The 18533-nt window shown below is 41.2% G+C and overlaps 1 protein-coding gene across 12 annotated transcripts in view; it reads right to left on the reverse strand.

The window, feature by feature from the left end:
• Positions 1-18533, reverse strand: part of LOC131102953 (SRC kinase signaling inhibitor 1-like) — a 104165-nt gene that overhangs the window by 39899 nt on the left and 45733 nt on the right. For 10 of the 12 annotated variants that reach the window (XM_058048676.1, XM_058048672.1, XM_058048679.1 and 7 more), the window contains exons 2-3: positions 2880-2909; positions 2015-2364 (exon numbers count right to left, since the gene is read on the reverse strand). In XM_058048676.1, coding sequence (XP_057904659.1) covers positions 2015-2364; positions 2880-2909 — 380 coding nt within the window. Of the gene's footprint in view, positions 1-119; positions 1394-2014; positions 2365-2879; positions 2910-18533 lie in introns of those variants that run through there. The other 2 variants (XM_058048675.1, XM_058048682.1) reach the window with 2 other exon arrangements.

The raw sequence follows: 18533 nt of genomic DNA on the forward strand, positions 1-18533 counted from the left end.
CACAGCTCAATAACACAATAACACACAATACCCAAACTAGGGATGCTGTACTGCTAAATGTACACACTGTGACCACGACACTACACTACACTATGTACACTACAACCAGTGGGTCTCACCTGCACCGGTGCAGCGCTCCATTCATCCTCGCTTGTCCGTCAGGTGCAGCGAGTCCATCCTCCGGCTTCCTCAAGCCTCCCTACCTCCGCCCCCCCCCCCCACCCACCCTCCTCCTCCACACAGAGCAACTCTTTATTTAATTCATTACGACATCAGCGCATGGACTCTCTTGCAGATGGCCGTCTGGCTCGTGCCGCTGCTGGCTAATTGAGCGGCGGGGCTCGCCTGACTGGTTGCAGCGCTCCTCTACAGCTCCTCCCTCCCCTCAGCTCTCCTCCTCTTCCTGAGCTCCGAGAGAGCTGCACATGCAGGAGTCCCCGCCCTCCAGCAGACCCATGCACTGGAAATGCGACGTCACCTCGGGATTTGTCCTCCACCTTCTTCTTCTTCTTCTTCTTCTTTCTTTAATGCGAGAATGCTGCTCATCTGTGCAGTCTGACCTTTGCAACGCGATAGCCTCGCTTGCAGTGTGTGGGAGTGGTTGCCACGGCAACTGTGGACTCCACCTGTCTCTCTCTCTCTCCCCCCCCTCCCTACCTTTCTCATTCGTCACTCATTTACCTTTAAATAAACAAATACCACCAATGTTGACTTGCAGTGTTTCTCACAGGACTGCAAACTATCTGTGGTGTTAAATGACATCATCATCTCCTTTGCATAATTGGCCACTTCAGCCAGGGAGGAGAAAAAAAAACATTTATAATTTTCCTGGGCTGTGCATGCTAAGTTTAAAGATCATGTCAACATCATTGTATAAGTAATATCTCACTATCACATTATTATATTATTATTATTATTACTGCATTATACCTGCCTTTGTGGTACACACTTATCATGTGTAGTAGTAAGTACCGTACACACTGTGTAGTTGTGTAGCGCCCCCAGTAGCTGTGTAGTGCCACCTATAGCTGTGTAGCGCCACCTACAATTGTGTAGGACCACCCATAATTGTGTAGCGCCACCCATAGCTGTGTAGCACCACCCCACCCATAGCTGTGTAGCGCCACCCATAGTTGTGTAGCGCCACCCATAGTTGTGTAGCGCCACCCATAGTTGTGTAGCACCACCCATAGTTGTGTAGCGCCACCCATAGTTGTGTAGCACCACCCATAGTATAGTTGTGTATCACCATCCATAATTGTGTAGTGCCACCCATAGCTGTGTAACGCCACCTACAATTGTGTAGCCCCACCCATATTTGTGTAGCGCCACCCATAGTTGTGTAGCGCCACCCATAGTAGAGTTGTGTAGCGCCACCCTTAGTTGTGTAACGCCACCTACAATTGTGTAGCCCCACCTACAATTGTGCAGCACCACCCATAGTTGTGTAGCGCCACCCCACCCACAGTTGTGTAGCACCACCCTTAGTTGTGTAACGCCACCTACAATTGTGTAGCACCACCCATAGTTGTGTAGCGCCACCCATAGTTGTGTAGCCCCACCCATAGTTGTGTAGCCCCACCCATAGTTGTGTAGCCCCTCCCATAGTATAGTTGTGTAGTGCCACCCATAATTGTGTAGCGCCACCCATAATTGTGTAGCGCCACCCATAGTTGTGTAGCGCCACCTATAGTTGTGTAGCTAAGCTAAATTATTTACAGTCTTGGTTATCTTCTTTTTGCACTTTTACGATAAAATTAACAAAACATCTGTACAGTTAGTACATGTTAAATGATGTGGACAGTTTGGAAACCATATTAATGACTAACTTCTGCTTCTTCCTACTCCTTTTCAGACATGTTGAAGTGTGCAGGTGTAAACGTGATGATCTATGTAACTTGCTAAAACTAAACTAATGTGTGAATACATTGTTTGAACTGGGAGGTTCTGAATTAGCCAGTACTCCCAGTACTCCCAGTACCTCCCCAAAACACGTGCATGTAAAGGTGCTTACCTGTTCCCTCGCGGCCCTCTCCGAGCCTCCCCTCATGCTGGCGTGTGAGGGCGATGGCGAGGGCGGGTTGTGGTGCTGATGCTGCAGCTGCTGCTGATGCTGCTGCTGCTGCTGCTGGTACTTGCTCTTCAGGTGGTCCATGAAGGCGTCCCGTTTGCGCTCCATGTCGGCCTTGTGCAGGTTGGTGAGCGCCTCCAGGCTCTGGGCCGCCGTGACCGTGTGCCGGTGCTCCGACGTGTGCACCAGGCCCACGTTGGAGAACCGCCGGCCGCTGTTGCCCAGCGTCCGGTACTCCCGAGGGTATTCCAGGTCATCTGTGGAGATCATGTGAGTGCCACCGCGCTCAGGGTCTGCGGGACGAAGGGAGTGTGCAAAGAGGAAGTGATTCCAGGGCGAGGACACACACACACACACACACACACAGACACACACAGAAGAGAAAGGGAGGCAGAGAAAGAAACGGGATGGGATGTTAAGACACCAGGCAGTTCCCTTGTGCAAGTATTCATTCCAAGTGCTGGCAAAGCAAGAAAAATGGCGGTAAAGTAAAAAAGCTTTTGCCATAACTCAAACAGGAAGAGACGCCAACTGAAATTATGTTGCTGTTTTTTTTTTTGTTTTTTTTTTAAGTCCCTTAAATGATCCTCTTTGGAAGCACAACCTGATTGAAATTCAACGCTCGGCACAGCTCCGTCCTCATTGTCGCTCTTCCTCGACATCATTCGCCCCGCCCCCTTCAACCTTTCTCCATTTAACAGACAACACAGCCCAAAAAAAAGCAAACGTACGAACATGACTGGAAACACAAATGAAGTGAATAAAGGAATTAAAACCACCCAAAAAAAAAAATGTATGAGTGAGTTACCTTGTTTGGGATAACAGGCCCTGGCATGTGCTGGAAGAGAAACATGCCAAGGGTTAATTCATGTGTTTGTGCACACGCCGTGCAAGCAAACACACGCAAGAACACACCAGAAAGCACTATTGTCTGTATAATAGCACTTTCCCACTATTACAATCAGTGCATGCATAATCATGTATTCATAGGCTCCACACACTGGGACATGGCTGTATTATGAATGCTAATGACAATGCTTGACATCACCTCACATTAAAAATAAAAAAAAAAACATGTTTTTGAATAAACAGGAAGCAGGTAGAACTCGGGCATATGCACAATCAATACATAGATGGATCGTAAAATGCATAGAAAGGTGGAGGGATAATTGAGTGTATGGAGTGCATAAAAGCCTCGACGGTTCCGATGAGGCGAGCAGCAAAGACCAAGCAACAGACTGCTAATGCGAGAGGAGGACACTGAATGCAACGGAGGAGATGGATCAGCATTAAAAGCAAGTGGCGGGCCGAAGGCAGCACGTAAAATGACATCAAAGCGAGCATTTTTACAGAAAAATCCTTAAAAACACCAGCGCACTCAAAATAGAGGATGTTTGACTAGCGGTTTTTGCAGCACGTTTTTATTTTTTAAAGAGACACAAACCTCCTGCATACTAAGTCAGGCTTTTGCCATTAAGATTCATGTACTATTTCTGTGAAAATAAAAAAAAATAACGAAAAATTGCAGTAAAATTTCATGAAAATTGGTCTTAATCATTTCTGTAAATGTAATGGTAATGGTTAAATTTCATTTGAACATGCATCAGATTACAATTGAATGCATCACATAATCAGTTCACAGTTCCACATGTCCAAAAGGAGTAGGAAGAAGCAAAGCTTATTAAATCCTACCCCTCCATCTGGTACTCTTACAATCAGTAACTGTTACATTTGTTCACTTCCTGCTTTCCATAATAGTTTTTTTTTAAATAATGTACCTCATACCAAAGTACGAGGTGATATGACCATACAATGACATAATGGGTACCATAGTAACTGTCTAATGTAAATATGATGTGCTATATATATCACTATACTGACAGTTACTATGGTACCCATTATGTCATTGTATCGTCATACCACCTTGTACTTTGGTACGAGGTACATTATTTAAAAAACAAACAAACAAAAAAACCTTAATCTGTATTGTGGAAAGCAGGAAGTGAACAAATGAAACAATTACAATTGAATGCATCACATAATCAGTTCACAGTTCCACATGTCCAAGGAGTAGGAAGAAGCAAAGCTTATTAAATCCTACCCCTCCATCTGGTACTTTTACAATCAGTAACTGTTACATTTGTTCACTTCCTGCTTTCCATAATACAGTTTAAGGTTTTTTTTTTTTTTTTAAATAATGTACCTCGTACCAAAGTACGAGGTGATATGACCATACAATGACATAATGGGTACCATAGTAACTGTCTAATGTAAATCAGTAACTGTTACAATACATTTTAAATTGTATTATGGAAAGCAGGAAGTGAACAAAAGATTGTTCACTTCCTGCTTTCCAACTGTATTATTATCAGTAACTGTTACATTACATTTTAAACTGTATTATGGAAAGCAGGAAGTGAACAAACATTTGTTCACTTCCTGCTTTCCATAATACAGTTGGAAAGCAGGAAGTGAACAAACATTTGTTCACTTCCTGCTTTCCATAATACAGTTTAAAATGTAATGTAACAGTTACTGATTGTAAAAGTACCAGATGGAGGGGTAGGATTTAATAAGCTTTGATTCTTCCTACTCCTTTTGGACACGTGGAACTGTGAACTGATTATGTGATGCATTCAATTGTAATCTGAAATTAAACCATTACCAAATATTCCATAATTACAGCAATATAAAAATGCCCATATATTGAAGTAGACCTTCACCGAAGAAAATAAAATAATGGCTACTTCCTGGTTGGGATTTAGGATGTTGTACATGCGGAAAAATACATGACTGTATTTCTTCGCCAATATCCAAACCCTTACCGAAATCTTTCCACAAAATGTTGCAAACATCGGTTTTGTACATTTTGTGTAATACCGCAAACTGCAATCGCTCTATTCAACATAGTGAATAGTCCTGCTAACAAAGTAACTGCAATAAAAACGAGATCAACTCTCCAGACGTGCAAGGCATGAAGGACACCGATCGGCCCATTCAGCGTGCCCCGACGTCCATTACAAAGATGAAGTGATGATAAACGGAGGTGAAACGTGCCGACGGGCTGATAGCATTAGCATCGAGCTCTCTGTCGCTCTTCTCCTATCAACCTCTGCAGATATCCACTTTGCACTTCATTAAGCCGGAGCTCGATGTGCATCAGGTAACAAGTGTCAGACTCAAGGACCCCCGTCAGGATGGGAACCTTTGCACCGTGATGGGCTTTGCGATAACAACTCGGGAGGCGGCAGCAATGGCGGTGAAGTGATGTTTTCCTGATAAAGCTCATCCACAAGACAATATACGTATGGAGAGGTCCAAAGAGGTCTGGTACATAAGGATAAGAAGTTTGGAATGATGCCCGGGGAAGTTTGCAAAGAGCAGATAGAAGGTCTTTATTAGCTGCGTGGGCTCGAGAGCAAGAATAGAAGATGTGAAGCCATGCTTGCTGGTGTCATTGGCACCTCATATAATCTTCGCATAAGCCTGCAGATAAAGCAATGCACTAAAAAAAATCATCTTAATGGGGGAGGGAGACCTGCACATTGGTAGCGGATCCCATATAAGAGTGGGAAATAAGTAATAGTACGATATAAAAGTGTATGTTTACGTGTTGCTATGGAATCCATGCTAACAGATATCCTGAAAGTTTCATCATCATTAGACAAATGGACAATGAGTTAAGCCCCGCCCATATTCTGATTTTATCCCCGGTCTAAAATTAAGCATTTAAACATAAAAATTGTCACATGACCTAGCTAAATAGGTCATGTGACCCAACAGATATCCTGAAAGTTTCATCATCATTAGACAAATGGACAATGAGTTAAGCCCCGCCCATATTCTGATTTTATCCCCGGTCTAAAATTAAGCATTTAAACATAAAAATTGTCACATGACCTAGCTAAATAGGTCATGTGACCCAACAGATATCCTGAAAGTTTCATCATCATAAGACAAATGGACAATGAGTTAAGCCCCGCCCATATTCTGATTTTATCCCCGGTCTAAAATTAAGCATTTAAACATAAAAATTGTCACATGACCTAGCTAAATAAAGTAAAATACAAACAAATGCAGAAAAAGCATTCTAATAGTGAATGTAGTACTCTACATCGGCCACTAGATGTCAGTATTTATTCAGTGAGACACTCGTCACTAAGGTTCCATAGGGATTTACACCGACACTGCTCGATTAGGGGGCTGCACGGTGGTCGAGTGGTTAGCGTGCAGAGTTCAATCCCACCCTCGGCCATCTATGAGCGGAGTTTGCGTGTGTGGATTTTCTCCGGGTACTCCGGTTTCCTCCCACATTCCAAAAACATGCTAGGTTAATTAGCGACTCCAAAATTGTCCATAGGTATGAATGAATGTGAGTGTGAATGGTTGTTTGTCTCTATGTGCCCCGTGATTGGCTGGCCACCAGTCCAGCCCGAAGACAGCTGGGATAGGCTCCAGCAACCCCCCCCCCCGCGAATGAATGTACTCTTATATTGTGTTACTATGTTGTGTGATAGGAGTGTAAAACTATTTCCAGCCACTACTACAATACAATACAATGATGTATTGCAATAGCCAAAGTACGCAGAACGTACGCTGTCGATAAAACTTCTAATGTGTGAGTCTATGTTATCTTATTTATTATCTTATATACTTGGTCATACAAATGTTAATGTGTCTAATATGGCTGTTATTTCACGCCTTGTAGGCTAAAATTATGCTAAAAAGTGTATTTAGACGATCATAAACAGGTTTTTACATCCCATAACCAAATGTTATTAATAACGAATCCTACTTTGAGAAGCAATTAACTGTGATAAACGAGGGATAACTGTATTCTCACGCCTTTGCGGGTCACATAAAATAATTAAAAAGGTGCCACATGGGGCCCCCGGGTCTTGAGTTTGATACCTGTGCATGAGGGTGTTCTAATTTTTTCACAACCCTATAAAAGTAGCGGTAATCGGGAAAGCTGCTGCTGCTGCCTCAAATTCGCACCTTTTCGAGTCGCCAAGTTTGCACCGCCTCCAGTTGTTATTTATACAAGTGGGGGAAACTCACCTATAAAACACACACATGAACACACACATAAACACACATGAACACACACACTAAATATGATTATGCATGCAGAGCCAGAACTGCCTCGCTTCTTCACTCGCTGAACTGGACTTCATCTCGTCAAGGGAGAAGAGACGGACAAACCGTCTCCTACACCTGGAATTCCTGATGGAATTCTAGCGCGTCCGCTTTCATCGATTTGCAAGAGTCATATGTGCACATCAAAGTAGGTCGGAGGGAGTGGAAGCGAGAGAGAGAGAGAGAGGCGGATTCGTTGCTCGCTTCCTGAATGATAAGAAGGATGCTGGCTGCACTAGTATTCGTGGCATTGACTTTGGAGTCAGGCCAAGGCTAAATATCCTGATGGTTCCCAAATAAACACTGAAAACCAACTGAGAACGGATCGGCAACCACATGTTTAATATACTCATGCATCTAATGTAGTTTTACTTTTGACGGACAGTCTAATTTACAGGCTTGGTGCGGGACGCCAGCTGTGACAACACGAGGACCTGCTGAATATTTAACCAGCAAAAAGGCAGGAAGTCGGCAGAGGCAGGTGAGGAACGCAAATAGCAAAAAAAAACCTAATCAGCCGTGGCTCTGAGCTATTGGAATTTGGAATTCTATGGCATACCGGAGGGGAAGCGTCCGGCAAATAACTAGGAGGGAACGGTATGACGGCGTTATTACAAGGCAAAGTTTGCCCCCGATAAATGGGACTTGTTTGAAATTTATCACACAGCTCAACTAAGAAGATTGGTTGAAAAACATGGGGGGGGGGGTATCAGACCCCCTAAAATGTTCTTAATCCCCCCCCTAAATAATTTGATATTTTTGTTCTCCATGTTACGTTGCTGTATGGGACAATGGCGTCATTATGCCAAGACCCCCCTAAATAATTTGATATTTTTGTCCTCCATGTTACATTGCCGTATGGGACAGTGGCGTCATTAGGCCTATTTTTAGGGGGTCTTCAGTCCCCCTAAATAATTTGATATTTTTTATTGATTTTTTAAAAAAAATGTTATTGATTTTTTTTACAAAAAAAATCTGACAAATTTCATATAATAAGGCAAAAGCACGCCCTAAATAATTTGATAATTTTTTATTGATTAAAAAAATTGTATTGATTTTTTTTAAAAACATTTATTGAAGGCCCTAAATACTTTGATATTTTTTTATTGATTAAATTTTTTTTATTGATTTAAAAAAAAATTATTGATTTGCTTTTTACAAAAAAATCTCTGACAAATTTCATATAATAAGGCAAAAGCAGGCCCGAAATAATTTGATATTTTTTTATTGATAAAAAAAATTGTATTGATTTTTTTTAAATTATTGATTTGTTTTTTAAAAAAAACTGACAAATTTCATATAATAAGGCAAAAGCAGGCTAATAAGCAAGCTAATAAGCAGACTAATACTAGCCTACTAGTACTAGTAGTCGTAGTAATAATCAGAAGAAGAATAACAATGATAGTAATAATAATAATAGGCTAATTAATAATATAATAATGATTATTATATAAATGAGCAGCGTTTTTTCAGTGTAGATTGTGTGTACTTGTGTCAATTTAACGGATTAAATTAAATTTGTCCAAAAGTAGGAACATTATATCCCGGTTCTTGTTCCTTATTTGGATATTTTTGAATGTCTACTACATTCATTCATATTCTGTGCATCTCTAGGGGGCTAAGCCCCCCCTGCCCTCAGAACCTAGTGACGCCCCTGATGATAAAACGTTGATATCGGTATGACATCACATAACCCAAAGGGGGCGCCACTCATAGCGGGAAGTCGGTCAAGCAAAAACGGGATTGTGAGTCCAAGCAACCCTGAAGCAACTAATAAAAATGCTTCTTCTATATTTCTGGTTGCATCCAATGTCCACTTCAATGCTTAACAAAAAATATGGCTATAGCCAGCGGGTGCACTTTACATTTTCTTTCCATTAGCCGTGAAAGCCCAGCTCTGCGTCAGAAAAGGAAGCGCTAAAAGCACTGCAGATGACGACCACCCACCCACCCACCTACCTACGGGAAGCCATCACAAGGAGGTCAAGCGAGAAAAGGAAAAGAATCCGGTCGTCCGAGTCCAGACGGAAAAACGCCGTCTCCGTCAATTACGGCATTTTTTACCTCCAAGGTGCGCTTTAATAAGAGGCCTCGTCGGAACCCACCACCACCAGCGTTTTCTCCAACCAAACTTTGCGTCTCCCTGGGCAACGCCGCCGCTGCAAAGCATCTGTTAATACTCAAAAGCACTCAGGACAATTGGAGCGTGGCAGGCTTTGACAACCACGTCTCTGGGGGTCGTCTGCTAGTGGAAGCATCACAAGTGGAGGAGATATGTTTACTTAATATATACTTATATTGACTAAAATACTAACACGCAACTCTTAATTAATCAATCAGGGGTTGGACCTCACCAATATTCATTCATTCATTTTCTACCGCTTTTCCTCACAATGGTCGCGGGGGGTGCTGGAGCCTATCCCAGCTGCCTTTGCCAGAAAAGCGGGGTACACCCTGGACTGGTGTCCAGCCAATCACAGGGCACATATAGACAAACAACCATTCACACTCACATTCATACCTATGGACAATTTGGAGTCGCTAATTAACCTAGCATGTTTTTGGAATGTGGGAGGAAACCGGAATACCCAGGGAAAAAAAACCCACGCATGCACGGGGAGAACATGCAAACTCCACACAGAGATGACCGAGGGTGGAATTGAACTCGGGTCTCCTAGCTGTGAAGCCTGTGTGCCAACCACTTAACACCGTGCAGCCCCTAAAATATTTTATTTCCTTTTATTTACAAATTTGGGTAATTTAAAAGTTTAAAAGTCAATATAGGGTTGCTATTTCATGTCTAGAGGGCTCTAATAATGATTAAATATTCATTCATTTTCTACCGCTTATCCTCACAAGGGTCGCGGGGGGTGCTGGAGCCTATCCCAGCTGTCTTTGGCCAAAAAGCGGGGTACACCCTGGACTGGTGGCCAGCCAATCACAGGGCACATATAGACAAACAACCATTCACACTCACATTCATACCTATGGACAATTTGGAGTCGCTAATTAACCTAGCATGTTTTTGGAATGTGGGAGGAAACCGGAATACCCGGAGAAAAAAACCCACGCATGCACGGGGAGAACATGCAAACTCCACACAGAGATGACCGAGGGTGGAATCGAACTCAGGTCTCCTAGCTGTGAAGCCTGTGTGCCAACCACTTTACACCGTGCAGCCCCTAAAATATTTTATTTCCTTTTATTTACAAATTTGGGTAATAAGAGTTTAAAAGTCAATATAGGGGTGCTATTTCATGTCTAGAGGGCTCTAATAATGATTAAATATTCATTCATTTTCTACCGCTTATCCTCACAAGGGTCGCGGGGGGTGCTGGAGCCTATCCCAGCTGTCTTCGGGCGAGAGGCGGGGTACACCCTGGACTGGTGGCCAGCCAATCACAGGGCACATATAGACAAACAACCATTCACACTCACATTCATACCTATGGACAATTTGGAGTCGCTAATTAACCTAGCATGTTTTTGGAATTTGGGAGGAAACCGGAATACCCGGAAAAAAAAAACCCACGCATGCACGGGGAGAACATGCAAACTCCACACAGAGATGGCCGAGGGTGGAATCGAACCCTGGTCTCCTAGCCGTGAGGTCTCTGCGCGCTAACCACTCGACCGCCGTGCCGCCCCATCTGAATATTCTCAAGAAAAAACATATTTTTGTTTATATTTTCCTCCTTTTTTGGCTTAGTGTTAGCATCCCGCACTAAACCTGCTATGCAACGTTCATTCATTTTAAGGCACATGACTGCCACCTATTGGTTAGGTTAAAAACGCTGGAAATATGGACAATACGTTGCCAAGTCCCGCCTCTTTTTTGCTTGATGGCCACCATGTTTTTGAACTGCCATCCATCTAAGACACGCTATTATTCTTTGTTTACATCACATTTTGCAGGCAGAGACGGTCGCCGCTAGCATAGCAAGCTAACTAGTCTCTCTAAACTTACCACTTCCACACTGAATGAGAGGAGAATGTTATACGTTTTTCATATATTCACACCTAATATTCAAACTGTCATTATTATTTTGACAGAAATCAATCATAACAAAGTGGAGTAATGCCCAAAGTGTATAGAGTGAGTCCACCCTAAGAGTGCATAGAGCGCTTTTGCCTCCCAGTGTTGCTGCTGTGTGTGTTTACTCTTATTTTTAAATCAAACTGACAGCCTATTGATCTCTGCGGGCAGGAAAGTCTCTTTCAGCCTCCATCCATCCATCCAAGGACTGGAGTAGTACACTTACTGATACTTGGCCTCCTGCTCCAGACGCGGTGCAACGGACCGGTTGTAAACGTCAACTGACACTGGTCTTAGACACTTTTGTGGGTGTGGTGACTGAATGGGGGGGAAAAAAAACACCCAACATGGATAAATTTCTCTTGTTTTGTCCAGGCTTGTTTTTCATTAGGACGACAGTATGCTTATGGGGCGGCACGGTGGACGAGTGGTTAGCGTGCAGACCTCACAGCTAAAAGGACCACGGTTCAATTCCACCGTCGGCCATCTCTGTGTACATGTATGGGTTTTCTCACGGGTACTACGGTTTCCTCCCACATTCCAAAAACATGCTAGGTTAATTAGCGACTCCAAATTGTCCATAGGTATGAATGTGAGTGTGAATGGTTGTTTGTCTCTATGTGCCCTGTGATTGGCTGGCGACCAGTCCAGGGTGTACCCCGCCTCTCGCCCCAAGACATCCCAAGCTGGGATAGGCTCCAGCACCCCCGCGACCCTCGTGAGGATAAGTGGTAGAAAATGAATGAATATTTAAGCATTATTAGAGCCTTCAAGACATGAAATAACACCCCTATATTGACTTTTAAACTCTTATTACCCAAATTTGTAAATAAAATTTTTAAAAAAAACCTTTTAGGGGCTTCACAAATAGGAGACCCAAGTTCAATTCCACCCTCGGCCCTCGAGTTTGCATGTTCTCCTCGTGCATAGGTATGAATGTGAGTGTGAATGGTTGTTTGTCTATGTGCGCCCTGTGATTGGCTGGCGGCCAGTCCGGCTGGGATAGGCTCCAGCAGACCCGCAACCTACTGCCTATAGTGAGAATAAGCAGTATAGAAAATTGATGGATATTAAAATAAATATTTCTGAGAAGTAAAAAATCTGAAAGTATGAATGAAATATATGAAAGTATGCTTATGAGTATCCTTACTGATGTTAAACAGCATGTAACACTAACTAACACGCTAATGAGGTCACAGAAGTAGACAAAGCCCTCGAGGACTGAAAGAGGAGATGAGACAGGAAGTAGAGAGAGGGAGGGGTGGGGGGGGGGGGTTTGGATCATATGACTATTAACAATGCAAAGAACCCATCTCGTTTTGAACCAACGGGGACCAGCCGACTGTCTTTGTTGGACTCCTCCATCCATCACTCAGTTCCAGTTCTGCACTGCTTTGGTCCGCCTGTAGTGGGCGCCAGTCTCACTGGTTAATTGCTCGAGTCTAATCGAGTGTTATGTGTCCCGGGGGCCTTATACTGTATATTAAACAGCGGTGGGCATGCTCGCCTCGCCTCGCCCGCGAGGGTGCAACACAGACACACGTTGCTACATTTCACTTAACGGAGAAGCAGAAGGATATTTGTGCGGATGAAAGGCAACGGCGTATGAATATTCATGAGGGTATTAAGAAGGTAACAGAGGTAGGGGGGCGTCTTACAGGAGCATGCACAGCATGACACCGTGTCCCAGAGAGTCTTTCCTTGCACGGCGGCACTAAGAGCAATCAGAGGGTGCGGACCTCCAGCAAGGCTAATAATAAACCCTCTTAATGTATGCAAAGCTGCAAATGAAACCATCTTACAAGCTGGGATATTTCATTTTTAGTAGATGTGTGAAAGGAAATGAATCATGTTGAAAAACATAACTATCGATATATATATTGAGAGAAAGGCCGCGCAGTGGATGAGTGGTTAGCATGTCGGCCACACAGTCAGGAGATCGAGAAGATCTGGGTTCAAATCTCCGGGTACTACGGCCTCCTCCCACATTCCAAAAACATGGTTGTTTGTCTATAAGTGCCCTGTCATTGGCTGGTGACCACTCCAGCTGGGATAGGCTCCAGCATACCCGCAACCTAATGCCCATAGTGAGGATAAGCAGTATAGAAAATGGATGGATATTAAGAGAAAATTTCTGATAATAACTTTCTAATATTATGAGGAGAAATTACATAATTTTAGTAGAATATGAACCTTAATTCTTAAAAGTCGTAATATTATGAGAAACAAAGAATTTTTGGAAAATTAGGCTGCGGAGAAAGTTATTATGTTAGGAAAATAAAGTCAAAATATTATGGAAATAATGTAAAAATTACAAGAAGAAAATTTGTAAGACAGATTTTTTTAGATTAAAAAACAGCTGTAATTTTATGAAAATAAAGTCAAAATATTACGAAAATAATGTCAAAATTACAAAAAGAAAATTTAAAAAAGGGATGTTTTTGATAAAAAACAGCTGTAATTTTATGAAAATAAAGTGAAAATATTACGGAAATAATGTCAAAATTACCAGAAGAAAATTTACAAGAAAGATTTTTTGTTTAAAAAACAGCTGTAATTTCATGAAAATAAAGTCTAAATATTATGGAAATAATGTCAAAATTACAAGAAGAAAATTTACAATAAATATTTTTTTAGATAAAAACAGCTGTAAGTTTATGAAAATAAAATCAAAATATTATGGTAAAAATGTAAAAATTACAAGAAGAAAATTTACAACAGGGATTTTTTTTAGATAAAAAACAGCTGTAATTTTATAAAAATAAAGTCATAATATTACGGAAATAATGTCAAAATTACAAGAACGAAATTTACAAGATTTTTTTGTTTAAAAGAACAGCTGTCATTTTATGAAAATAAAGTCAAAATAGTACAAAAAAGCTGTATTGTAACGATAAAAAAGTTTCATATTTTACGAGAATAAACTTGTAATATTATTTGGACAAGTCATTTATCTACCTAGAGTTGAAATATTTTTTTTAAAAATGCATTTTTTATCATCCAATAGGTCCCGCAATAGTGTATTTTAAAACGTGAAGTGAAGACTGCTCCATTTCTACTAGCATGAAAAGCAGCAAGTTCAGAAAGGAGGCGTTAAGCGCCTCTTCTTCCAACAAGTGAGGGAGATGATATTTTCCTCCGGCTCGGGTGTCATAAAGAGGCTCCGGGGACGCATATTGCTGTTAGATCATCATTAAAAAGTCATTTTTGCATAACAGGGGGACCTTTAAGAGTCGGTCAGGTCAGAGTCGCTTTCTATTTCTTATTTTCTATTTCTTATACTCCCCAAATGTTTGTGTAGGAACATAGCAGAAAATCATATCAACAAAAACTGCTGGGAAGCAGGTAAAAAAAAACGAAATATCCTACTTCCTATTTCAATTACTCACACAGCAGCAGCATAACGAGGTTTATGATATGCAAGCTGACAATTAAGATTTGTGTAAAGGACTCATACTAATTATTTTGCGCGTATATACTTGTGTCACAGCCAGCGTGCCAGGCATCCGAAAATCAAACAAATAAGCACCCAAATAATCCCGTTAACAGGGTAATTAATAACATTTTGAAAGCCAATTTGTGCCGCCTCAGGTTTTCGGAATATTTTTGTAACAATTAGCGCAAAAAAAAATGTGTTACGGTGTTTGCTGCCGGGTGAAACGAAGACGACGGTAAAGTGAACTGCTGCCTTTGTGCCTCCCTGCAGACCAGCTGCCGTTCCCAATCCCAGACACGGCCAAGAGGCTAAGCTAACGAGCTACTCCCAATACACACACACACACACACATATACACACCAGCACCCCTTAGGAGCACATCTGTTGTCAAATTAGTTCAAGTCAAGCTGTAACGTTATCAATCAAAGCAAGGGAATTGGGTTCCATGTAAAAAAAAATAAAAAAAAAATCCATTAATTGCTTCCGTCAGACAAAGAAACATATGTTGGAGACAGGAAACACTTGTCTCCAGCAGGAGGAACGGGACTGGGGAGGGGGTGCACACCTGGTCCACAGTGCTCCAGCATGACATCATTAGAGATATGAGAAATGGCTTTGAACTGCGACATTTTAGAGCAATGGCGGCAGTAACCAGCACAGGGCGATGCTATTTGGCGGCCATTGAAAACAGAACACATAGTCGTGTCAAAAAAGGAGTCGTCATGTCGTCCAACATCGCTCCCTCACTTTGTCGCAAAAATAATATTGAAAGACGAGTCATAAGTTGTCATTGTGTGGAAGTAATGTTACAATAATGAGACATTAGCTTACATTACATTGCCTTAACTTGCACTGCATGGAGTCAGTCATGGATGCAGAATGAAAAAAAAGGTTCTCCTCCCATTATGTGTGGAAGTGGTAATTTTTTTTTTGCTTCTTATTTTGTCCCCGCTCAGTTTCAAACCCTTTTTTTAAAGTTTACGACAAATAAACTGGAGGCTAACTAGTTAGCTCGGTAGCTTGCTATGCTTGAAGCGGCAACTAATAAATAAATATCACAGTAGTCCTCATGAGTGGCAAACATCATAGAAACTAATATTATGTATTATTATTAATATTACTACAACAAAAAAAACTTTCTCAATGCTAAAGTATGAGCTACTATGTCTTATTATGTTTTTTTACTCGATTAGGGAGTGCTAGTTTTACAAAAATTTATGAATTCATGACTGTTTTGTGGTTGGATACGACTTGTTTGTAGTAAAAACATGCAAATTCAAGACTTTTTTATCCCCTAAATTAAGCATTTTCAAGCATAAAAATGCCTAAAAAAAGGTTCTCCTCCCATTACGTGTGGAAGTGGTAATTTTTTTTTTGCTTCTTTTTTTGTCCCCACTCAGTTTCAAACCCTTTTTTTAAGTTCACGGCAAATAAACTGGAGGCTAACTAGTTAGCTCGGTAGCTTGCTATGCTTGAAGCGGCAACTAATAAATAAATATCACAGTAGTCCTCATGAGTGGCAAACATCATAGAAACTAATATTATGTATTATTATTAATATTACTACAACAAAAAAAACTTTCTCAATGCTAAAGTATGAGCTACTATGTCTTATTATGTTTTTTTACTCGATTAGGGAGTGCTAGTTTTTCAAAAATTTATGAATTCATGACTGTTTTGTGGTTGGATACGACTTGTTTGTAGTAAAAACATGCAAATTCAAGACTTTTTTATCCCCTAAATTAAGCATTTTCAAGCATAAAAATGCCTAAAAAAAGGTTCTCCTCCCATTACGTGTGGAAGTGGTAATTTTTTTTTTTTTGCTTCTTATTTTGTCCCCGCTCAGTTTCAAACCCTTTTTTTTAAGTTTACGACAAATAAACTGGATGCTAACTAGTTAGCTCGGTAGCTTGCTATGCTTGAAGCGGCAACTAATAAATAAATATCGCAGTAGTCCTCATGAGTGACAAACATCATAGAAACTAAAATTATGTATTATTATTAATATTACTACAACAACAAAAAACCTTCCCAATGCTAAAGTATGAGCTACTATGTCTTATTATATGTTTTTTACTCGATTAGGGAGTGCTATTTTCTGTTATAGTTTTTCAAAAATTTATGAATTCATAAATGATCACTGTTTTGTGGTTGGATATGACTTGTTTGTAGTAAAAACATCCAAATTCAAGACTTTTTTTCCTCTAAATTAAGCATTTTCAAGCATAGAAATGCCTAAAATGCAAACATAAGGCATTCGGAGGACACGTTCAAAGACGTAATGATATGCAGTATTTGTTAGTGAACAGTGTAGAATACACTAGGTGTCAGTAATGTTACATTGATGCGACACAAGCCACCGCAGGAAGTACTATACAGAAACAAAAGTAAAAAAACAACAATGAATTCTCCCAATGCTATCATATGGGAATCTATATTATGTCTAATATGTCTTATTTCTACTATATCAGCATAAAGATGACTGTAGGGGTGTTATAAAATGTCAATAGATCTCTAATAATGATTTGCTTGTGGTCTTTTATACTAACCATCTTTCCGATACAGAACCAATCAAAACAATGACGCATCCCAAAATGGCGTTCCGCGTCGGTAGCCATTATTTCACTGCACATTTTACAAATATGAAGCACATCTGTTCACATGATACACACATTAGTCCAACACACACACACACACACACACATGCATGCAACCATGGTGTGATGTGACGACGTCGCCGACAGATGGTTCACGTGCAGGGAAAGCGGGGGGATAAGAAGTTGTCACGCCGCCGCTGACACAGCAAACTGTTACGATGAAGACGACCGCGCGTCACAACGACACGACTGAAGACTCGGGAGGACACGACGGGAGGATAGGAAAAGTGTCTGCCGGCGTTATTTATTTATTTATTTATAAGTCTGGGAATGAAATTTTTAAATGCTCATCATTCATTAACGGCGAGCGTTTGTCGTCGTTTGCGTTAACAAGAACCCCCCCCCCCCCCCCCCCCCCGGAGCACATTTAGCAGGCTGGATTGTGTAAGCAAACGCACAACAAAGATGTCGGTCTGTGGTTTGAGGCAGACACTTCATTAGGTATGCGTATGCTGTATTTCGCTTCTTACAATAGAGGAGTACTAAGCTAACAGTTTGTTATTATTGTTGACATTTGGTGACTACACACAACAGTCAAAAATTACTTTTATTTCAAGTACTTTGTATTTGTTTGGACTTTTTCCAAAACAAAATGGCCACTAAGGGTGGAAAGGGTAGGACACAAAGGTTAGCAACACTAGCATAGCATTAAACAAACATATTTTGGTTGCTTTATTTGGCTACGGCACACAACAACAGGGTTGATGCAGCCTATCACACTAATTTTTTTTGTATTGTATTGAGTTCTGGACTCCTGCAGAGCAGTTACACACAATAACCCACACAGAAAGCTTGCTAGATCTTCCAGAATCTACGCCTATACCTGCAGCGTTTCCGTGGCTTTCCTACCTTACTCCACCCTCCGCCCGCTGAGGCCACTCTACTGTGAATGGACACAACTCAAAGCGCTCCCGAGGACTTCCAGACAGCTGCCGATCACTTTTTTGCCTTTGTAAAGCATATTGTAAATAAACTCGCCCATGCTTATTACAACTACTACGCCTAAAGCAGTATTGTGAGTAGTAATAAGTGCAATATTTCTACATACTTTTTGAGGTCAGAGCTCCAACCTTCTTGTAGCTCCTCTACTGTTGTTGATTCACTCCTCTATTATTTTCCAAGTTGGCCAAAGCAAAATGTTTGATTTATGAGCTTTGCTAAGGCAATATAGCGAGGTGTTTTTTTCCTGCAGTG

This window comes from Doryrhamphus excisus, chromosome 15, assembly GCF_030265055.1.
Source record: "Doryrhamphus excisus isolate RoL2022-K1 chromosome 15, RoL_Dexc_1.0, whole genome shotgun sequence".
Taxonomy (NCBI): domain Eukaryota; kingdom Metazoa; phylum Chordata; class Actinopteri; order Syngnathiformes; family Syngnathidae; genus Doryrhamphus; species Doryrhamphus excisus.